Genomic DNA, 21,097 nt, shown 5'->3' with positions numbered 1-21,097 from the left:
AATTTTGTCGACGACCAGGGGAGAACAAATGCTTTTATGTGATGTCGATAAGAAGTATGTGGAGGATATTGCACGCAGCTAGTGAGTGTTTCATAATTAAGGCTGTCTTTTTTAATAAAAAAATGAATGATGTGAAAATTATTTTATTAAAAATTATTGCTATGTTGCTTACAAAAATGACCAAATGAAAAATGTTTCCATTTATAAATATGTTTAAATATAAATTATTGTTGATAATGAAAATAATTTTCATTGGCTAATTATCTCAAGCAACACAAGAGATTATATTAAAAAATATATTTTCAAATTATTCATTTTTCGTTAAATAAACTCAGTCTAAGAGGCCTAATAAAAAAATTGTAGTTCTTAGTTGTAACTTCGCTTACAAACTGATTTGGGTGATGGCTTTCCGCATGTTACATATCTGTTAAGAAGATCGACATCGGTATTAGCATAGCAGGTCCATATCCATCCTTACCCTTCATTTGTTCAGTTGATCAGTAGCTAGACAAAGCATAGCAGTTTGATCGGTTTTTTTTTTTTTTTTTTTTGCGAGGCAAGAACGCTTCGTGAAAGGCTTCATTCTATCACCACGTACCGCAAATCGAACCTTGGACTAGTGAGTTAGAGCTAAAATGGATCGGGAGTGAAGAGGAGAGCTCCAAAATGGAGGAGAAAGTATGAACAGGGTTCTTGTCTGCATGGACAAGGCAAGCTTTATACAGATTACAAGTTTGCCGTGTCTGATACATTAAAGCGACTGGTCAGACCCAATAAATCGCCACATGCATAAATCCTTCATCGACTTCTGGACTAACAATCCATCCCTTTCTGGCAATCCACAAGTTAGACGGCAGATGCAGTTCATCCTTTCATTCCTTTCATTCCTTTCATTTTGGAGTATAACCTCTCGTCTTTAGCCCCAAAAAAACAACCGAACTTGCAGTGAGCAATTGAACGCCTCTTCTGTCTGCTTTTTTTCAAGCTCTTTGATTAGTATTGCCGTCCAATCAAACAATTGGTCTTTAGAATTTTTCACTGACAATAACATGATCAATTAGAAAACCAAGAGGGTCTCTTTGCCCAGGTGAAATCCTTCAGATTCAGTTAACCTTTTTTTTTTTTTTTTGGTCGGTAGATTCAGCTAACTTGGCTTTGCACTCAAATAATGATTGTTTAGATTTCGCTTGGAGGCATTCTAAATATATGATACACCCTATGTCGTCACTGAACAGTAAGTCGAATATAAATTTTGGTTATGTGACTGCCAACCGTCTTGATATAATGAACATTTCTCTGGTTATTTTCTACTCCACGTGATCCAAAAGACCATACTTACCCATTCTCTCCATATTTAAGACCCCACGAAACCAAAATCTCCCCTCTACCCCCCCCCCCCCGCCCCCCCAATAATTCCTCATGTGTCTGCTCCGGCCATGGCCATTTAATGCATCTGATAAAAATCAAGCCCAGCTTCAAAAATGCCAACTATTTAGAAGCGACATACCCATCATAATGTTCCACACCTCTTTCACAAAATTTTGAGGGACAAAAAAGTTTTGGGGAGAGAGAGAGAGAGAGAGAGAGAGAGAGAGAGAGAGAGAGGAAAAATGGTGAGAAGACCATGTTGTGACAAGCAAGGGACGAATAAAGGAGCTTGGTCTGCTGAAGAAGATGAAGTCCTCATCAACTATGTCAAGATTCATGGTGAAGGCAAGTGGAGACGTGTTGCTCAAAATGCTGGTAAGACCCTTCTTTAATTTGATGAGTAAAGACATTTATTTTTCAGAGTGCTTGGTACGAATTCAAATATGTATAGTTGCATGTCCTTTCTTTTTTTTGGGTTCCTTTCTTTCTTCAAAATGTGAGTTTATTTGAGGATGTTTACTTCTATTGCAATCTTTTTCAAGATTTTGAATCTGGGGTTTTGCTTGGAAGGTTTGAACAGATGTGCCAAGAGTTGCAGACTTAGATGGTTGAACTACTTGAGACCCGGCATCAAACGAGGCGACATCACCGAGGAAGAAGAAGATCTCATCATCCGGCTCCACCGTCTTCTCGGCAACCGGTGCGTAAAACACGTGCTCCACTCTTAATTATATGATGCGGTGGACACAATGAATCATGACATCAAGGTTTATAGCATTGTTCTTTATGTGGATAATATGGCGTAAGATGCAGTACAATGGACCATCATCTTGAGGTTGTTGTGAACAGATTGAATTGTTCATCCGAGCTCAGCGCTCCAGATTGAACTGCTTTGTGCAATGCTTCATTTGATGACTCTCTCTCTCTCTATATATATATCACATCAAAATCCGTATATTTATAGCGCTCTGCCTTTTAGCTGCACTAGGTGGTTCTAAATGTCCGGATTGATCTCATGATATTGTCAACCCTTCTCGCCCAAATAATTGTACGATATGCGCGTAGGATTTACTTCCACGTTTTGTGTGCATGCTCTGTTCACGTGGTCCACTTGAATTAAACCACCTAGTGACTAGGGAAACTTGTCCTCCTCATTTATTATTGCCCCTGGTCACTGTCAAGAGTGTCAACTAACTATTTTCTAAACGCTTCATATATTAAAGATATAATCAGAAGATTAGGTCATGATTACTTTGTTTTACAACGTAATTTTCATGCACATGCAGGTGGGCCTTGATCGCAGGGAGGCTTCCAGGACGAACGGACAATGAGATAAAGAATTACTGGAACACCACGCTCGCCAAGAAGTACGGATCTTTCTCCCCACGGTCTTGTGTGAGAAAACCGAACAGCGAGCAGAAAATGTTGCATTACCAAAATCATGGGCCGACGAATAACTCCGACCGAATTAATGCAAACCAGCCATCAGGGGCTGGTACATGCGGAATTGCTATTATACCTCAAGAAGAAAAGCACTGTTTGGAGGAGAAAAGCATTGGCTTGGTCGGTAACAGCTGCAGCATTGACAATCAAGACTTGTTTTCTTCACTTCTGGTCCGAGATGAAGGCGCTGAGGATCATCTGAGCTTTTTGATGAGCATAGACATCAATAAGGATTTCATGACGGGAGTTACCGGGTCGGATTCACAGTTATGTCCCAGTAATAGAACAGCGCATGAAGACAATAATTATGACATTTTTGGCGAGCTCCACAATAATAATCTCACGTCTTCATCTCCTATTGATGTCACTTCTGATGATCAAGTAGTCAAGGTTGAAAGTAAGGTGATGTGCGATCAGCAACTGTCACTACATGTGGAGCTGAAGAAGCTGGCCTCGTTTCTTGATTTGGAAGACGAATGGAATTGACAAAAATTAATAAAGAGAAGTAGTTGCAGTAAATATTGACTGGCGAATTGTTGGGTCACATGACTTCTACATTGTGAGAATTTGATCAACGATTGGTGTCTGTCTCTCTTCCAATAATATTATATTATCCTAAATTGTGAATTATTGCTACTATCTTATACAGTTTGAGGTGCAACGTGATGCGTTTATACACCATCAAATTTACTGCATTTTCGTCTGGAAACATCTAATATCTGTCAGCAGGCCCTCTAGTGGACAGAAAAGACTTGTGCTCAACTCGAGCCCAAGCCAAGATCTCATGCCCAGTCACGATGGCGATAGAGAGAGACTTGATGGGAGTCTTTAGGTATAGTAAATACGACAACCGAGCCCTAGGGACGTCCAGACAGAAAACGCCTCATCATTTTGAACGTTTCTGTCCCTTCGTTGCCAAAAAACTAAAATGGCTCTTGAAGCAGGAATCGTTTCTCTCAGGAGACAAGGACAACTAAAAAGGTGGCGCCCTAGGTCACAGAGTTACGCAATACTTCACCTGACTGGCATTATTTCGGGGCGTGTGGATGTGCTTGCGACTATAACGAAATTGCTTTGGAGTAGATATGTAATGACAATCAAAAGATATGTTAGAAAGAGAGTGGCCAAAAACGAAAGAATAAAAGATCGTCTAATCTTGCACTTATAAGAATGTGTGTTGCGTACCATATAGAAAACAGAAATTACTCGGATACTATATTGCACGTAGAGAAAATTCTCTATCTGCTAATTTCCTAATTCGTCTCAAAATCAATATACAAATTTTATAATTTCGAACTTCAACAGTGGAGCAGCTTCGACTTTATTACATTGCATGAATCATTTCTTGAACTTCTATTTCGTGATAGGGTTGATGACCTATCGGTTTGTGGTTTGTACATGTAATCAATCTTTTTGACATTGATAAGATTTGGAACATATTCTACAAGACCCCTTTTTTTTTCGTTCAACTTGACAGTATGGTTCCCATAACCTTCTGAAATGATACACGTTGTTGGCCAGGATTGCCTGGGTGGGTCCAATTGGAGTTATTGATCTCCAAAACTTGAAAATTGGAGTTATTGATCTCCAAATCTTGGAATTTTCATTTTTGCTGGTGATTTTTTTTTTTTTTGGTAAAGGTAAGATAAATAATAAGAAAAGCCAAATGTACAAAAGATCTCGTCACAGAACTTGCACTCCAAATGTAGTAACAAAAGAAGTGGAAGGGTGACGAGATGCAAAAGCCGCAGAGGCGGCACAACAACTACAACAACAAGGCCAAACTAAGCACGACTAGCTCGACCAGCTATCAAGCAAAGACAAAAAACAAAGAGGAGGCCATCGTCTGATCTAGGACCTAAGGGTCCCCATTGAAAATAATCGGGTCTAGACTCCAACTTCTCTGCAGCCCTTCGTTTCGAAATTGTCTTCAACGTTCCTGAAGGTGATAGCCTTGTCGCGAACCACTTTAAAGAGGTGGTTTTTAATGGCCGGAATAGAGAGAGGCTGGTCTCTAAAGATGATGGCATTCCTATTTTTCCAAATGATATGACACAGCGCGCCAAATGAAAAACGGGCTATGCACTTATAGAAATCTTTCCCCATCAAATAGGTAGTTGCCCATCGAAATTCTCCCCCAACCTCTGTTGCGCCTGGGGTAAATTGCATCCGGACGCCCAAAAGAAGGCAACACTAGCCGTGACACGGCAGTCAAAAAACAAGTGGTCAAGAGAGTCGGCACATTCTTGCAAAATGCACAGGTAGCATTTCCAATAATACCATAGGCCAAAAGTAGATCCTGGGTTGGAAGCCTACGTCGGCCATGAGCCAAAGATTGAGCCGATATCGAGGCACTATGGCATTGTCCCATACAAAGGAGTACCGGTGGACCGCGTCTTCTTCTTCCTGATGAAGTTCCACGCCGATGCCATAGTGAATTGGCCCGAAGAGCTTCCTCGCCAACAGCAACGATCCGGGTCATTCGTCAGGGTCGGAAGAGGTTGCCCCCACGATTGAAGCACCAATCTAAGAGCTTGGCCAGCATCGAGAAGAGGTCGGCAACACAAGCTTGTCTAGAGAGCCCTGAGCTATAGATAAGAGAGTCTGAAAAGAACAGGTTCAAGGGCCCTCTAGGATGCCAGTTGTCAAACCACAGAGAGGTTGTTTGGCCATCGCCAATTTTCCAGACGAAGGCCATCCTAAAATTCCTTCTTAGGGTCAACAAGCTCTTCCAGGCCCAGGAGCCAGAAGTTGGCTTCCTAGCAACCCAAAAATTCTTGTTTTTTAAGAACGTGGAATGGACCTTTTTGCTGGTGATTTAATATAAATGAATTTCACTAAAGGGGGAACTTTGCCACCAACTTTCCGAATTGACAATTGATCACACAATTATTGCCAAGATATCATCCCCGTGACCACATATGTTAATTGAGAGTCGGAATCACGCACACGTTGTATTAAATGCTTAGCATGCCATTCCCTATATTGCTGGTGGGGCCAAAGTCAGGCAATCATTGCTTTAAATTCTTCGATCTAATTCAAGCTTGTCATTCACGACGTGGCAACGGCTTGCATCGTAAAAATTCAAAAGCTTTTATTTTATTATGAGCTGCCCAAATGTATTCAAAGTCTAGTATATTCTTCGTACTAAGTTCGAATCACCGTCCTTGTACACTCTTTTAGAATTAGTCTAAGATATAGAATCACGTGTTTCATTAGCTACTCACTAGCCCCTTAAATGCTTGACAGTATAACATAGGACCAAGCTTTCCTACAACCTAGTCAAGCATGAGTAATATTTATAATTTGTAACCTATCAATAAATAGTATGCTCAGTCTACTTAAAAGGTGATGTTCAAACTTTATCCAGATTGTAGGTAGTTGTGCCATATTTTGATTTGCTTACTCGAAAGTATGTGGTTGGTCTCAAATAGAGTGTGGAAATAGTGTTATTTAAAGAGATTAGTTTTGTCCTAATTACATAGGTACTTTATCATTTATGCACATCATATTAATATTGGTAGTGATATAGGTGGTCCCTGAACTTCTTTTTGGTTCAATCTAATTTCTAAACTTTAAAAATTTGCTTAATTTATCCTTTCGTCAAGTGCATCACCACATGATATGCACTTTTCTTACCTGAATTGCTATGTGAACGCTTGATTCTAACAACTGATTACAGAGTTTGGCCATAATAATGAAAGTGCAATCATAGTGATATAAAAGGCCTCTTTGTTTGACTAACTTTTTTTTTTTCAATTTTTGATGAGCAACTAACTATTTCCAACTCACGCGCTTTTGAAAATGAAGACTCAAACCACCAAAAAGTCTATCTCACGTTAACACGAGGGCAAAAAAAACTGCTCCATAATTAGCATTCCCCTAACTTCTCGCTCATGCATTTCGTCTTAGCATGATCAAAACTTGGCTTCTACGATTAAATACTAGACGGCTCGAGGAACTTTTTTAACATTTAATGCTGCCAAAAGCTATGTGAAAATTCCATTCGCTTCGTTGCCGACTGCTGATCGCTAGGAGGGTTGCTGTTCGTAGAGGGCGGTGATGCCGACCTAGGGGTTCTTAGGTGGTTCCTATTGTTGCTTTGGGCAGTGCTCTCTTTTGCCTGATTTTTTCTTGTTTGCTGCTGTTTAGTTTAGCGGCTGTCTTTTGCATTCGACTCTCTTATACTCATTATAACTTGTTTTCTTATTGAGTGCAAGTTTTGTGATGCCGGATCTTGTGATTTTTATTAGTTTAAAACTCAATCTATTATTACCATTTATTAAAAAAAAACTATGGGAAAATTATTTCCAAACTTTTTGAAAAATGAAGTTATATTCTTTAAATAATTTATTAGAGACTCGAAAACAGACACCTCACAATTTAGAGGTTAAAAAAATAAAAATCGATGCCTTTAGTTTACTGAAAGGACGTAAAGCACCTGTTCCCGATGGTACTTGTCGACAATATAGCTCAAAGCATGTCAATCCAAATTGGACGTGTGTAAAACGTGATGATGGATTAGGGTTTATCGTCGTTTCTCGAAATCTGTGTGAAGCAATGCCTCCCGTGAAATTTCTTCAGAGGCAGCTGGCCAACCATGGTCCCATTCATACTACAAACCATCGATCTAAGAGACTTTAACATCACGAAAATTGCTATGCACAGAGAAGAATTTTCCCACCGTTGGGATGCTAACTAAAGTACTTGTATCTATGCTATATAACGTATTAAGCAGAAAAAATTAGCAAATCCGAAGACCTTAACAGTGGTCCATTGCTTTTATATATATACGTATGTATTTTAGGGTTCAACTGCACTATATGACAGACGACAAGCCATAAGCTCTTCAAATCTCCAAAGGACCAATCATACTACTCCATAACTTCTTTTCCGCAGAATGAGAAGGAAAAATAAACTCAACCGATCCAATCTTCCCCTTACTGTTCACATACTATTTTATTTCTAAAGCCTGCCTCGTCGACTGCGCATGGCCGTTTAGTGCAGCTATGAGCGCAAACCAAGACAAACAACTTTCATAAATTTCGAGCTATTTAGAGGCAATCTACTCATCAAAAAGTTCTGCAACCCGTGTGTGATTTCTCTTTGTGCGTTATTAGAAATTGTACTGTGGGAAAACAATAGTAGTGCAGCACCACAAGTATCTGAGAGAGAAACCAAGGAAAGAAAAAAAGATGGTGAGAAGTCCATGCTGTGCTAAGGTAGGGATCAACAAGGGAGCTTGGTCTTCCCAAGAGGATGAAATCCTCATCAACTATGTCAAGATTCATGGAGAAGGCAAGTGGAGAAAAGTTGCCCAGAATGCAGGTACTGTGATAAATCGCATGATATGCTTGAGGTTGTTCAATTGATGATTTTCACAAGTGAAAGCATAACAGTTCATGTATCCGGGTCTTATTTGTCTTTCCTGATTTTCTTCCTTCGCTCTGTTGGTAAAAAAAGGTTTGAACAGATGCGCCAAGAGCTGCAGGTTTAGGTGGTTGAATTACTTAAGGCCTGGCATCAAACGAGGTGACATAACCAAGGATGAAGAAGATCTCATTATTAGACTCCACCAGCTTCTCGGCAACAGGTGCAACTTCAAATCCTGCATATCTATGTGGAAAATAATAAATGAAAACTATCATCAGTACGCTTGCTCAGCTAGTTGACGTGATCAATTCGATTATCTAATCGAGGTTAGATCCAAAGATGCCTTTGCCAATGTGGGAGTTCTATTATATGTTATATGTGTGATTAGGTCATCATAATAACTTCAATTATGTATACTCGTGATTCATTAGGATCATTCCACGCTCGCCACAACAAATTATAAGTTGTATAATGTAAAAGTATTACAAAGTAAATGCGTGCACATCATCCTCCATGGAGGTTCATTAGGGTTTGGTGGTTTTCGTCCCACGAGATCAGATCTCGCGGGGTTGTTGAGCAAGGGTGGATCCGGTTGAGAGCACAACCCTCCGAACTGTGGTCCTTATTCTTGCCTTCCTGGCCGAACTTCTGCACTAATCAATTTGCTCATGTATATAAGCTGCAAGAGAAAAGGTTCTTGGTGAAGATTCTTTGCTCAATTATTTACGTGTTGCACATGTTTCATGTGGTCCACCGACGTCAAGCCTCTTCTAGCTAGCTGAATGCATTATCATATAATTCAAGTCACCGTCCGAAGTCCCACCAGGATCTGAACAGAAGAGATTGATCAGGCTTCCGGTCTTTACGTAACTAATTTATTTCATGCGAATTCAGGTGGGCCTTAATAGCGGGGAGGCTTCCCGGACGAACAGACAATGAAATAAAGAACTACTGGAATACAAATCTGGCCAAAAATTTCGGGTCTTTTTCGTCACGGTCGTCATGCAAAATGAAATTCGACCAAGACCTGGGAGTTCAGGAATATCAAGATCACATAACGATGAATCATTCTCCGGTTGATCCGAATGAGCCACTGGGCATAAGTGGTATTCCCATTTTAAAAGAAGAGGAAAAGCCTTTATTGGCGAACGAAAGCACGAGCTTCATAAAAAATGGAAGCAATGATCATGGTCAAGACATGTTCTCTTCACTTCTCGTTGGAGATGATGATGATCTAAGCTTTTTAATGAGCATTGATACAGATTTCGGAGAGGGAGTAACAGACTTCGATCTGCAGTTGTTTCGGGACGATCAAGCTGCAGTTCGTCAAGAAAACGATGATCTCGGAATCATTGTTAGCCGAGTTGATAGCAATGATGGCATCTCTTCATCTTCATTACACTCATCAGGACATGATCAAGTGAAGGTTGAGAGAGGGTTGATGAGTGGTCAGATACCGTCGCTAGATCTGGAGCTGAAGAAACTGGCTTCCTTCCTTGATTTGGAAGATGACTGGACGGAACTCTGAAACTTTCTTTTTTTGGAAAAACAAGCAAGCTTTTTAATAATGAGGACCGACCAAATAAATTGTTTAGGTTGCAATCTTGAATGAGTAAAACCTTATTTCGCTCGACGTTCTTCCTGTTCCAATAATACGCCAAATTTGTGAGGTACATGTGTGAGGGTGTTATGAAAAAGGAATCCAACATTGGGGATGCAGTTTAAAGTGGAACAGTTTATAAACCATTGTCAATTACTTATCTGACTAAATCTTTTGAACGAATGTGAGTTCAATTAGACATATTGATGAGTTCAGATGTGAACTCTTCCCTAGTAATTTTCCTGTACGAAGATATCGGGCTTCCATTAAACCCCTAATGATAACTTTTCATCCAACTTAGGTGAACTTCTTTGTAAACTCGACCTTCTAACTCAGTAAACAAGGCCGTCATGAAAGACCAGAATGAACGATCTTAGATTTGCAATGTCGCAAAATTTTGCCAGCTAGGGTTTTACCGGAGGATCAACAAATGGAAATGGCAACATCTCTTAGTTGAAAATGCGGATGCATATGCGATGATTCAAGGGCTCTGTGTTGCTCATATCTCTGGCTATCTCACTTTAGAATATGAACATAATAGTAATGTTTCCTTTTTCACATTCAAGCAGAATATTCTTCTCGTTCAGCATAGGAGGCATTATAAGCACCCTCCCCCTCACCCCCACCCCAAAACAAAAAAAAAAAAGAAAAAAAGAAAAATGTTTGTGAGGTTAGATGTATTAAAGAGACATTTCTTGTTAGCCAAAGCCACTCTATTTTATTTCTATTTTGTAAACTTAATTGGCTAGAATGCTGAATCACCCAAACAAAGAAAGAGAGAAACGAGAGAGAGAGTTCATAAAGCAAAAATTGTAATTTTGGGTTTGGAAAAAAAGAAAAAAGTAGATGATCCTTAAGGTGAAATGAATAAAGAATTTTTTCTTAAGGTCCTCCAGCAGTATATTTAGAAAAAAAATTATAAAAAGAGTCTTGTTCTATCTTATGAAAGGGAGGAGCAAATGTCCAAATAGGAATGGGCACTTTCTGGTGGACCCGTAAGGCTGTATTTGATAACGTTTCTATTTTCAGGAACAGTTTTTAAGTATTTTAAGACGTTTGGTAATTATGTAAAATTTCTATTCTCGAAATAGAAATATGTTTAATACGGCTCCAAATATTTTTGTGACTTAAAATTTCTTTTGATTTATTAATAATTTTATTATATTTTTTTTCTTTCTTCTTTTTCTTCTCCTTCCTCTACTCGATCACCGGTCTTGGCCATGGCCGGCCGACGACTAGCCAGACGAGGGCTAACAAGGTTGCTGGCCTTGGGGGAGCCTCATCGGCCACCGACGAGGTCCCCTTGAGCCTTGCCGTGGCTCGATGAGGCTTGGCCTCACCCTGGCTAAGCGAGGTGACCTCACCGGCTTTGGCAAGGTTGTAGGCCTTGTATGGCCGATCGCCGGTCATCATTGAGGAGGGCGATTGGTTGGGGGAAGAAGAAAGGAAGAGAAAAAGAAAGAAAAGAAAATTTTGTTTTTTTGAGTTGCTTCCGAAAACAAAACAATTCTGTTTTTATTTCTTATTTTTGTTCCAAATCTATTTCTGAAAACAAATTATTCTCGGGAATAAAAAAATTATCAAACATATTATGTTTCATTTATGTTCTAGGGAATAAAAGAATGGAAATACTTATTCCCGTACACCGTATCATGGGAGCATTATATGAAGCGCTCCCTAGATATATGAGTGGTGTGGTGTTATTGAATGACCCGGTTTTCCCAGGGACTGGACCACAAATATTTCTATTTGTCGGGGGCAGATGAGGCCAATTTATTTTCATTTCTAGGTCCTTCCTTTGTCCTCACATGCCAAAAGGCAAAAATCACATTCCAAAAGGACAAAAGCCACATCCTCAGAAAAATCGATTTGAGGCCGCTTTTTTTCGTGAGCCCTCCAATTTGAGTGATGGGGTTTTTGCCTTCACGACCAAGAACACGGCCCTACAACTCTTTTTTTAAATTCTTCTGTCGATGAGGGGCAATCCAGTCGGAATAATCGCACATTGTACCGCATGCCCACTTTCCCTACGTTATCATCCCAATGTGGGCTATGGTTACGTAATTGTTGCTTTGGTAATCGTACATGCAGATAGCTTAGTTTACCAAAGAGATATGTCGGGATGTATGATAAATCTAAGTGGATAATGAAATAAGTGTTTTTACAGTTTTTTATTTTTATTTTTAAATTTTATTAAGGTAGAGCCTTGATCGAAGGCACGAAGTATACATATAGATCTTTTCTAAAGTTATTCTAAGACACAGGAAAACGGACAATCGCGATAGAGAACTGCCTGCCTATATTCTGGAGGATTTATCAGTAGATCTAAAACTAGCATGTCTATTCTATTACCTATTTTGGCAATGTCATGTTCAGAGTGACTAATGTTGGGCCCTCCAAAGGCTTTGGGCCAGCAATGCGTCCGTGATGGGCTCTACGGTTGACGGCCCATCGTCAATGGATGGCCCATCCATGTTGCCCGGCTTTTGAAGCGACGACAGCCACTAAATGATAGGTTAATGAAGGCTCCGTTTGTTTTACGGAAAAATTTCTAGGAAAATGCTTTGTGGACTTTCTTAAATTTGTTTTACAAAAAACGAACCATTTGGGGAAAACATTTTCCATCAATGCAATATAATTTTCTAAAATAGGGGAAAATATTTTCCACTTTATCTTCTTTTACTTCACTTTTTTTTAACAAAACACCTTTTCCTTTTATATATATATATTGAAAAATCAAGTCTTTATTTAGTTTTTTTTTGCTTTTTCATTTTTCCTTTTCTTTCTTTTTCTTGTTCTTCTTGCTCAGCCGATCGCCAGCCACTGTGGCGGCTAGCGATTAGTCATAAGTGAGCTTGAGCCTTGGCATATCTCGACTAGGCAATAGCAAGCCTAGGCGAGAAGCCTTGTCTAATTCATTGAATTTGGTGAGGCTCGAGCTCGCTTGGCGCCAATCACTAGTCATTACCATGGTTGGTCACGAGGAAGAAGAAGAAAAAAAGAAAAAGAAAGGAAAAGGAAAAAAAATTTAAAATCGATTTAATAAAATAATTTTAAAAATTTTAAAAATTGATTTTAATAAAATATTTAAACATTATTGAAATGAGTGCATGGAGGAAAATATTTTATATACCAAATAATAGAAAATATTTTCCACTTCATTTTTAAGTTTCAATTGAACACTAGAAAATATAGCCATTTTCTTGAAAAATGACTTCTTAGAATTTTTATTTTTTTTTACGGAAATACTACAATCTCCACTAAACGAATAAGACTGTAATATCATAAGCAAGTCAAATCAAGCGCGTCATTGATGCTTATACTGAAATTTGAATAAATGCTTGGTGTTTTCATAAAAGACGTTTCAAACATTTGGGTGCAAACTTAATTGGAGTGTTGGTATGGTAGTTGGTAAATCTCTATATTTACGTTCCATATTGCGAGGCCTTTGATGTCATATCACCGGCAAAGCAATAGGCGAACATGGTTGTATCGTAATCAAGTCAAGTCAAGTATGTGTTGACATTTAAATTTTGATTATTCGTTTAGGGTGCAATTGCATTGAAAATTGGGGACTAATTTTGACCCCTAAAAAATTGATTAGATTGCATGGCATATAGATTAGGGGTGTGCAATAGAAATCACTCCAACCGGAAACCACCAAGACTGGATAGGACTGGCTAATTTTGCACGATCCTCATGGGTGATGGTTTGGTTCCCGGTTCCTATTCTTGAAATCAGTTATCAGTTGGTCCGGTTCCCGATTTTGGAGTCGAAACCAAAATAGTTGAATCAGATTAACTATATCAATACATTTTAATTTCTTGATAAGCCCTAACTTTCCCAATTTACCATCCCCTCTTGTTTCGACATACTCATATGTCTCTGTTTCTTGTTTGCTCCTTTTTGTTGCTTTATACAGTGCTTGATGGTTGGGTTTGTCTTCAAGGGAGCAAAAGAGGGGCGAGTGAGGGGTTTCGTCGAGCATTTTTTTTCTCTTTTTTGCATATTTGTGATTTGCTATCAAAGTCGAATAAAAACTGATTTCATTGTACTAGATAGGACTAGTTGAGCAGTCCAATTCCCGATTCCAAAACTGGACAATCCGGTCCCAAATCCTTGAAACTGGGAATTGATCCTCTTGGTCCGATTCCCGGTACCATATTGAAATCGGACTGAATTGGGACCCAATTAATCTTAATATAGATATTAGGAGCATTTGCATTAATAGAAGTAGAATTTATAAAAAGTCTTGTTGTAAAAAAATTAATTAATCATCTAATTTTTAATTTAAAACAAAGAAGAAGAAAAGGGGTGGAGCCGAAAAGGGTCGAGTCGGCCCCCTATTTCTTTTTCCTGTTGGGCCAGGCCCAGCCCCTACCTCTCTGTTCTTTCCCTCCGCTTGGGCCGGCTCATTTCCTCTCTTCCCTAGCCCGACCCGCGCGTTTTTTACCTTTGTCCGCTCCGTTCGCGTCATTGCAGCGAAGGACTAATGAGACAGAATAGGACAGGAGCAATCCGACCACCGTGCGTGGTCGGGGGCAGACCGGTAGGGGTAGCTGGCGGCGGCAGGAGGCCATGCGCACCCACCGCTGCCATTAAAAGGAGAGGGAGAGTGAGATCGAGGGGGGATTTTCGGAGAGAGAGCGAGAGAGAGAGAGAGAGAGAAAGTCCAAGAGAGAGTCCGAGAGTGAGAAGGTGGTCTCTGGTAGCTCGGCCGCGACTGAGCCTCGGCTGACGACCCCCGGCCGGTGTTTCCCATTTCCCTGCAACGAGCACACGGTAAGACTCGGTTGTACTCTGTTCCCGATTTTCACCGATTTGGCGTTGATTTCCTTAGGATCCCGGCTCGGGGGCGTGCGAGGCGACCGGACGTGGTCTGATGTATCGAGTTCGCCATCGCCGAGCCAGGTAGCGAACGCCATTCGTCGGCACCCCTCTTTTCCTTTCCCCTTTCTCCTTTGCCCTATTTTGAGCGACTCCGGGCCGGCAGTCGGGGCCGTCCAGCTCACGCGGGCTCCGGCCCCGCGTCGCCTTTGCATTTTGTTTTCGTATCCTCGTAGGTCGTGTGTCTAGGTTCTTGGCGCGAGTTCGAGTCCCAGTTGGGCCGGGAATCCCTTGTTTCGTTTGTGCATTGTACCGCTAGTCAATGTTAAAATGCCTGGATGAGATCCGTCTTCGTTTCGCCGTTCTTGGTCGGAGTCGAGCTGTCGTCATTTTTTCCAGCCAAGGAGAGGGTTGTCTCGGCCGGCTACATCAGGGCCGACCGACCGAGGACAGCCGCCAAGGTCAAGGCGTCTCAAGTGCGTTTGGGAAGACATTTGGAAAAAGTCCTTTAAGAAAATGCAAAAGCCTTAAGTTAAAAGGGTTTTTTAAAATGTAAAGTATTTTTGGTAAATTGTATTTGTGAAAGTCCATTATAAAACATTTTTAGCAAAATAGTATTTGGGTAAATTAAATTTACAAAAGACTTTTGTTATTTGAAAAAGAAAGAAAAGAAAAAGAAGAGTTGGCCGGCCAAGAGCTTCGCTGGTTACTGCTGGCGAAGAGCTAACAATTGTCGGCGAAGGGTAGGTAATCCGGTGAGGGGGAGGCGGCAGGGCGAAGGGTAGCGTCCGACTAGGGTCACCGTTCAGAGGACACGGCGCGGCGAGGGTTGCGGCAACCCAGATCTCATGATCTAGGTTGCCACAACTAGATTGCGAGATCCGGGTTATCGCGACCCTCGCCGCATCGTTGCATGACCCACTACGCCACGGAGGTTGCCAGCACCTACGATCTGGTTGTCACGACCTAGATTTGCTCGCAATCTAGGTTGCTGGCGTCCTCCGCACGGCGACCCTCGTCGAAGGGTCGTGGGACTCTAGCCGAACCACCTATCCTTCGCCGCACCACCTGCCCTTTGTCGGACCGCCAGCCCATTGCCGGCAACCGCGCATAGATGCTGGTCGTGTTCAGAGAGAAGGGAAAAAGATGGAGATGATGAACAATCATCGGGTTAAAGCTAGAAAAACGAAAAATTAACGAAGATAATTTCGGAAGAAATTTTTTATTAACCTCAAAGCTAGAATGCTAAAAAAGCCCAAAGCAACCTGCCTTGGGCTTTTAGGCAAGTGAAAAAAAAAAATTGGCAAATACTAAATATTTGACCCAAAGGCCTTTAGGCTCCCAAAGATCCTTGGAAAAGTAGTTTCCAAATGCAACCTCAGTCGCTTGACGGTGAGACGGTTGGTCCGCGGCTGCCATTTGGTTGTTCACAGAAGCCCCCGGTAGCCGTGTTGGAATTTTGTTTGTTAAAACAAAATGAGTGCTTATTACTTTGTCCCACATAGAAAATGTGGGAGCAGGTGAGTCAATTTAAAAATGTGGGATTTCTTTTTTGTAGTTAAAGGAGTGATTAGGTGAGGCTAGACCCCACCATACTCGCGTGCGGGTGCGCGATTTTGGCGCACGCCTGCGCGCCCGTGGTTTAATTAACATTAATCCCTTGCTATTTATTTATTATTTAGTATTTTATTTTATATTTTAGTTCAAATGTTACCTTTTAATTTGAGAATTTCGGAAATGAAATATAAATGAAAATTCGAAATTCTATTAAAAAAAAATTATTCCGAATTTTGTTTGTGTCTTTTCAAGATAACCTTTGGAAAATTACTTATCCGGGTTTTAACTTTTTCCGAAGGATTGCAATTGTTCGGTTTTCGACTTCTTCCGAAGAGTTGCATTTGTTTATCCGAACAATTTTCTAAAAACGCGTTTGTTCACAATTTTCACGAAGAGTTGCAAGACTGTTTCATATATATACTTGTCATTTTTCGGAAAGAAAAGTGTGGTCATTTTTCAAGTTTTCTTTCTGAAAAACTGCAGCCAATTTTTCGATTATTTTCCTAGAAAGACCCTCGAGAAATACTAGAATTGTTATTTAGTATTCTCATCCGAGACTTTGTTGTATCCTAGAGGATTTTTGCCGGTGACCATTAGCAACGTTGTGGGCCAAATAAATCCTCAAAGAAAGTGATATCACGCCTCAAAGTCCAAGTTGTTTTACTCGATCCGATTTCATTGTTCAATCCATTTCGAAGCCATATTTTCCTAACAAGCCGCAGCTCACCTATGCCGCTAAAGCCCACTACGACTGCTATTTTGGCGTCGCCGGTCGGATCAGGGCTGACCACCCATTCTGCGTCTCCAAAGGCGACGCCTAGGCACACCCCTTTCAGCCAAGAGCATTTTTTCTCTTTCCCCTCTTTTCTTCTTCTACTTCTCTTCTTTTCTTAAGCTTGAAGCACCCACTTCCCCTTTTCTTTTGACTTTTCAGCATTTCTTTTTTTCTTTTGCTTTTGCCTTTTGACTGGGTCAAAACCCATACATTACTTACAGAGTAGAACATTCGGCTCCGTAAAGCTCATATTCCGCTTGCATTGTGATTTGCCCAATGCGCTTTGTGTAACAACCTCCTCTCTTGTCCCACATCGCCTAGGGAGGGAGGTCTTGGTCAGCTTATAAGGCTTTGGTCCCTCTAACCTATGTAATGCGTTTTAAAGTCGTGAGGGAAAACACCGTGGCTGGGATGGGGGTTCGTCTGCGCCAGGGCGGGTGACCCAAAGCGGACAATATTACACAGTGAGGCCCCCGACCGCGTGTGAGACCACAGCTTGAATGCTGTTCTGATGCCCGTGGGGTGGAGAGTGTAACAACCTCATCTCTTGTCCCACATCGCCTAGGGAGGGAGGTCTTGATCAGCTTATAAGGCTTTGGTCCTTCTAACCTGTGTAACGCGTTTTAAAGCCGTGAGGGAAAATACCGTGGCTGGAATGGCGGTTCGTCCGCGCCAGGGCAGGTGACCCAAAGCGGACAATATTACAGAGTGGGGCCGGGATGTTACACTTTGAGCCTCTACGTTTCACCTTGGAAGGAAGCAAGGTATAACATGGATTCTCATCTGCACTTTATTCACCTTGGAAGGAAGCAAGGTATAACATGGATTCTCATCTGCACTTTATAAGCAAGGTATAACATGGATTCTCATCTGCACTTTATTCACCTTGGAAGGAAGCAAGGTATAACATGGATTCTCATCTGCACTTTATTTATCACATTCCCTCATGGCAGATCTTCACCAGCAAATGCATTCATGCTTTAATCAAGATCAGTGTAATGCGGAGAGAGTTTGAACTTGCTAAGTACAGGTAATGCTCATGATGATCTCAGCAGTTCTCTTTAATGTGTAATACTTACTGTAATGGAAACTCTGTAATTGCAGTAACTATGGCTTCCTAATTGCTGCGAACTTTTGAGCCCACCCAGTTTCACAATGTCAACTGGTAAATGTTTCTCTCTTGCGCTGTTCTTGGTTAATGTCTGCCCCTGGTCGATCATTATATACTTTGATTCACGGCTTAAATATTACGATTATCGACCGAGATTTTATGCGCTTTCAGTCGCCAGTGGCCTAATCTTTCTCACTGCGAGGAAGGCCATTCAGATTTTCCCAGAAAATGTGAAGAAGCTGTGGAGAAAATGGGAGCTCCGGGTGATGATCATAGTTAGTCTTGTCTTGCAAATCGTGCTCGTGATGTTCGCCTCAAGGCGAAAATCCACAAAAGCCAGCTGGATCGCGTCCCTCGTCTGGTTATCGTACTTATTGGCAGACTCCGTCGCGACCCTCTCACTGGGGCTTGTCTCAAGCAGCAGCGGAGGAAATTCCTCAGACCCGAACAGCAGGCTGCTGGTGTTTTGGTCCCCGTTCCTCCTCTTACACCTTGCAGGCCCCGACACCATCACTGCTTACTCGACCGAGGACAATGAGTTATGGACAAGGCACTTGCTCAGCCTAGTGACCCAAGTAGTTGCTGCCTTTTATGCCTTCCTCACTTCTTGGAGCACAAGCGTTCTCACATTTATAACGATCCCCGTGTTCATTTCTGGGGTAATAAAGTATGGAGAGAGGACTTGGGTGCTCAGGTCTGCGAGCTCTGACCACTTTCAAGCCCCTGAACTGTCACCACCTACTAAGTTGCTAGATATGAATCTAAGGCCCGGTGAGAAGTACCTTTACGAAGCCTTTTACCTGTTCGGCATGTTCAAGCATCTGTTCACTGGGGTCATCCTTGACTCTGATGAAGCCGAATACAGCTACTTTATCATTTGCAAGAAGTCGGCTGAAGAAGCATTCAAATTGGTCGAAGTCGAGCTGAGTCTCATGTATGACCTGATCTACACGAAGGCAAAAGTAGCCTACTCTATACCCGGCATCCTCCTTCGTTTCATTACCTTCTCGTCCGCTGTTTCTGTGCTGATTATCTTTTGCACTGCCATTGATGAGCATGTTTACTTGCACGTTGATGTGGCAATAACTATGTTATTGTTGGTGGGAGCTATTGCTTTGGAGGTTTACGCAGGATTTACTGCTGTATTTTCTGATTGGACGATGCTGTTGTTGATAGAGCTGAGGAAGCCTTTGGGGCATTTCCTGTATCGAACAATATCGTCTTCCCGATTATTTTCATTTTACAGCAAGAGGTGGTCGGGATCCATGGGACAACTCAACTTAATAAGCTATTGCTCAACCGACAGGTTTGTGAAGTTCATCGAAGATGAGCCATTTGGCTTCTATTTCACGTTAGAAACATATTGGCAAGTGATGCAGGTGGAAGTGAGCGTCCTTTTAAAAGAACAGATCTTTAAGCGACTGATAGAGAATCATTCTAGGTGCAGCGACTCGGGGTTTGATCCCAGAATCGTTAAGGAGATGCTTGGTGAAAGAGGCGATTTCACTCTTCAGAAGAGGAATTGTCTCGAAGAACTCCAGTGGAGCACCATCAGGGTAGACTTTGATCGGAGCCTCCTTCTTTGGCACATCGCTACTGATCTCTGCTACTACTCCGACCTCAACGAAGACAGCCTTGCCGCTTGCAAAATGAGCCAATTACTGTCTGATTATATGCTGCATATCCAAGTCACACGTCCCTTTTTGCTACCTAAATCAATTGGCCGGACGAAATATCTTGAAGAAACGTACAAGCAGGTGACGGCTTTCTTTCGGCAAGGAGGGTTGAAAACAAAGAGTGGAAGAGATGCCCGAGATCTATTGTTTTACAAGAAAAACTTGCATTCCCTGCGAATGAGTACAAATAGCTTGGTGCTGCTAAATGCCCATAGGCTCGCCAAACGATTGCAGTCTCTTGTGACGGAGTTGGGTTGGACAAAGGAGCAATTATGGGACATGGTATGCGAAGTTTGGGTTGAGATGCTGATTTATGCAGCAGGCAAGTGCGAGTGGACCAACCACGCGCAGCAACTCCGACAAGGCGGAGAGTTGCTGACTCACGTATGCCTCCTTATGGCACATCTCGGCTTATCAGAACAGATCCAACCAAAGGTGGTGAACATTATAGTCTCGGAAATGATGGATGTTCCTGATTTTGCAGGAAGGAGCGTAGGCGATCCCATGTTCGGCGTATTTCCTGCATAATCAAAAGGAAGATCAGTGCTTGGTAGATTGTTTTGATCTTTTGACTGTCGCATTCTTACATATCAACTGACGAATGATTCCATGTTATCATCTTCTAATCTGGTCTCTGGAGTTCTAGATACAGATATCATCTTTTCACTGTCAGATTTCTTTCCCCTAGAAATTCTGCCAGTCCATGAACTTACTTAGCTTTCTGGATTTATCACCTCACCAAGCCGACGTCTGAAGTGTTTGATCTCTAAGGTCACCTCTCTTACGTTCAAAATGCAATCGTCCTTACCTTGAAGAAAACAGAAACCAGTACTCATTCTTTGCAAAGTATGACATAAAATTTAGAGTAAATCACTCCGACAAGTCTTCAAATTTGCTACTATATTCAAACTTCCAGTGAAATTTCAGAAACTATCCTGACTCCTATTTCAGAAATGATCTAAATAGAAGATTGATAAAAATAATTTACATTTCACACTTTAATGCTTTCTTATTAAGATGCCTGCAATTTGATGATGTGGACGCCAGACGACAAAGTCGCGGTCCACATCGACGGCGGACGAGGAGAGAGAGAGAGCGGGGTAGTCATCACCTCTGGCGATAGGTGGTTCGGCCCCAGATCTGGTCGCCGCTTGGCGCTCACCAGTGAGCAAGACCAATTCCTATTCTTCAACTTTGTTAATATAATGCCTGAGGTTCAATGATCTTTCTTGCCGCAGTGGCTGTTACCATCACTCATCACTCAGGCCTGTCTGTTCACACTTGAGCAATACAGAAAGTATATATTTTTTTTTTCAGTTTCCTCCAAATTTTCAAGTATTATTCCAGTTTCAAAAGATCAAGAAAAC

At 41.4% G+C, this 21,097-nt stretch overlaps 3 protein-coding genes across 4 annotated transcripts; all 3 read left to right on the top strand.

The window, feature by feature from the left end:
- Positions 1 to 1,437: 1,437 nt before the first annotated feature.
- On the top strand, positions 1,438 to 3,406 carry LOC104422986 (transcription factor MYB1). The gene is made up of 3 exons (XM_010035435.3): positions 1,438 to 1,743; positions 1,939 to 2,068; positions 2,655 to 3,406. Exons 1-3 carry the CDS (start codon positions 1,611 to 1,613, stop codon positions 3,295 to 3,297), a joined length of 906 nt encoding a protein of 301 aa, XP_010033737.2. The 5' UTR covers positions 1,438 to 1,610; the 3' UTR covers positions 3,298 to 3,406.
- Positions 3,407 to 8,006: 4,600 nt separating this feature from the next.
- Positions 8,007 to 13,963, top strand: LOC104424126 (transcription factor MYB1). The gene is made up of 4 exons (XM_010036503.2): positions 8,007 to 8,139; positions 8,275 to 8,404; positions 9,079 to 9,157; positions 13,898 to 13,963. Exons 1-4 carry the CDS (start codon positions 8,007 to 8,009, stop codon positions 13,961 to 13,963), a joined length of 408 nt encoding a protein of 135 aa, XP_010034805.2.
- Positions 13,964 to 17,839: 3,876 nt separating this feature from the next.
- On the top strand, positions 17,840 to 20,402 carry LOC104422985. Of its 2 annotated transcripts, XM_039303418.1 has the most exons (4): positions 17,840 to 17,973; positions 18,048 to 18,108; positions 18,226 to 19,360; positions 19,496 to 20,402. In XM_039303418.1, the coding sequence occupies exons 2-4, from the start codon at positions 18,099 to 18,101 to the stop codon at positions 20,256 to 20,258; spliced, it is 1,908 nt and encodes a 635-aa protein (XP_039159352.1). In that variant the 5' UTR covers positions 17,840 to 17,973; positions 18,048 to 18,098; the 3' UTR covers positions 20,259 to 20,402. The 2 variants fall into 2 exon arrangements, with proteins under 2 accessions (XP_039159352.1, XP_010033736.1); XM_010035434.3 differs by having other exon boundaries at positions 18,226 to 20,402.
- Positions 20,403 to 21,097: the final 695 nt, after the last annotated feature.

This window comes from Eucalyptus grandis, chromosome 10, assembly GCF_016545825.1.
Source record: "Eucalyptus grandis isolate ANBG69807.140 chromosome 10, ASM1654582v1, whole genome shotgun sequence".
Taxonomy (NCBI): Eukaryota; Viridiplantae; Streptophyta; class Magnoliopsida; order Myrtales; family Myrtaceae; genus Eucalyptus; species Eucalyptus grandis.
Note: the sequence above shows the minus strand (reverse complement) of the source record. Positions and strands in the feature narration are given on the sequence as shown.

Bases quoted from the DNA above. Each gene is read 5' to 3' on its own strand.
- LOC104422986 (XM_010035435.3), top strand. From the start codon at position 1,611: ATGGTGAGAAGACCATGTTGTGACAAGCAAGGGACGAATAAAGGAGCT. The intron at 1,744-1,938 runs GTAAGACCCTTC...TTTGCTTGGAAG, and splicing joins ACGTGTTGCTCAAAATGCTG to GTTTGAACAGATGTGCCAAG. The intron at 2,069-2,654 runs GTGCGTAAAACA...ATGCACATGCAG, and splicing joins CACCGTCTTCTCGGCAACCG to GTGGGCCTTGATCGCAGGGA.
- LOC104424126 (XM_010036503.2), top strand. From the start codon at position 8,007: ATGGTGAGAAGTCCATGCTGTGCTAAGGTAGGGATCAACAAGGGAGCT. The intron at 8,140-8,274 runs GTACTGTGATAA...TGGTAAAAAAAG, and splicing joins AAAAGTTGCCCAGAATGCAG to GTTTGAACAGATGCGCCAAG. The intron at 8,405-9,078 runs GTGCAACTTCAA...ATGCGAATTCAG, and splicing joins CACCAGCTTCTCGGCAACAG to GTGGGCCTTAATAGCGGGGA.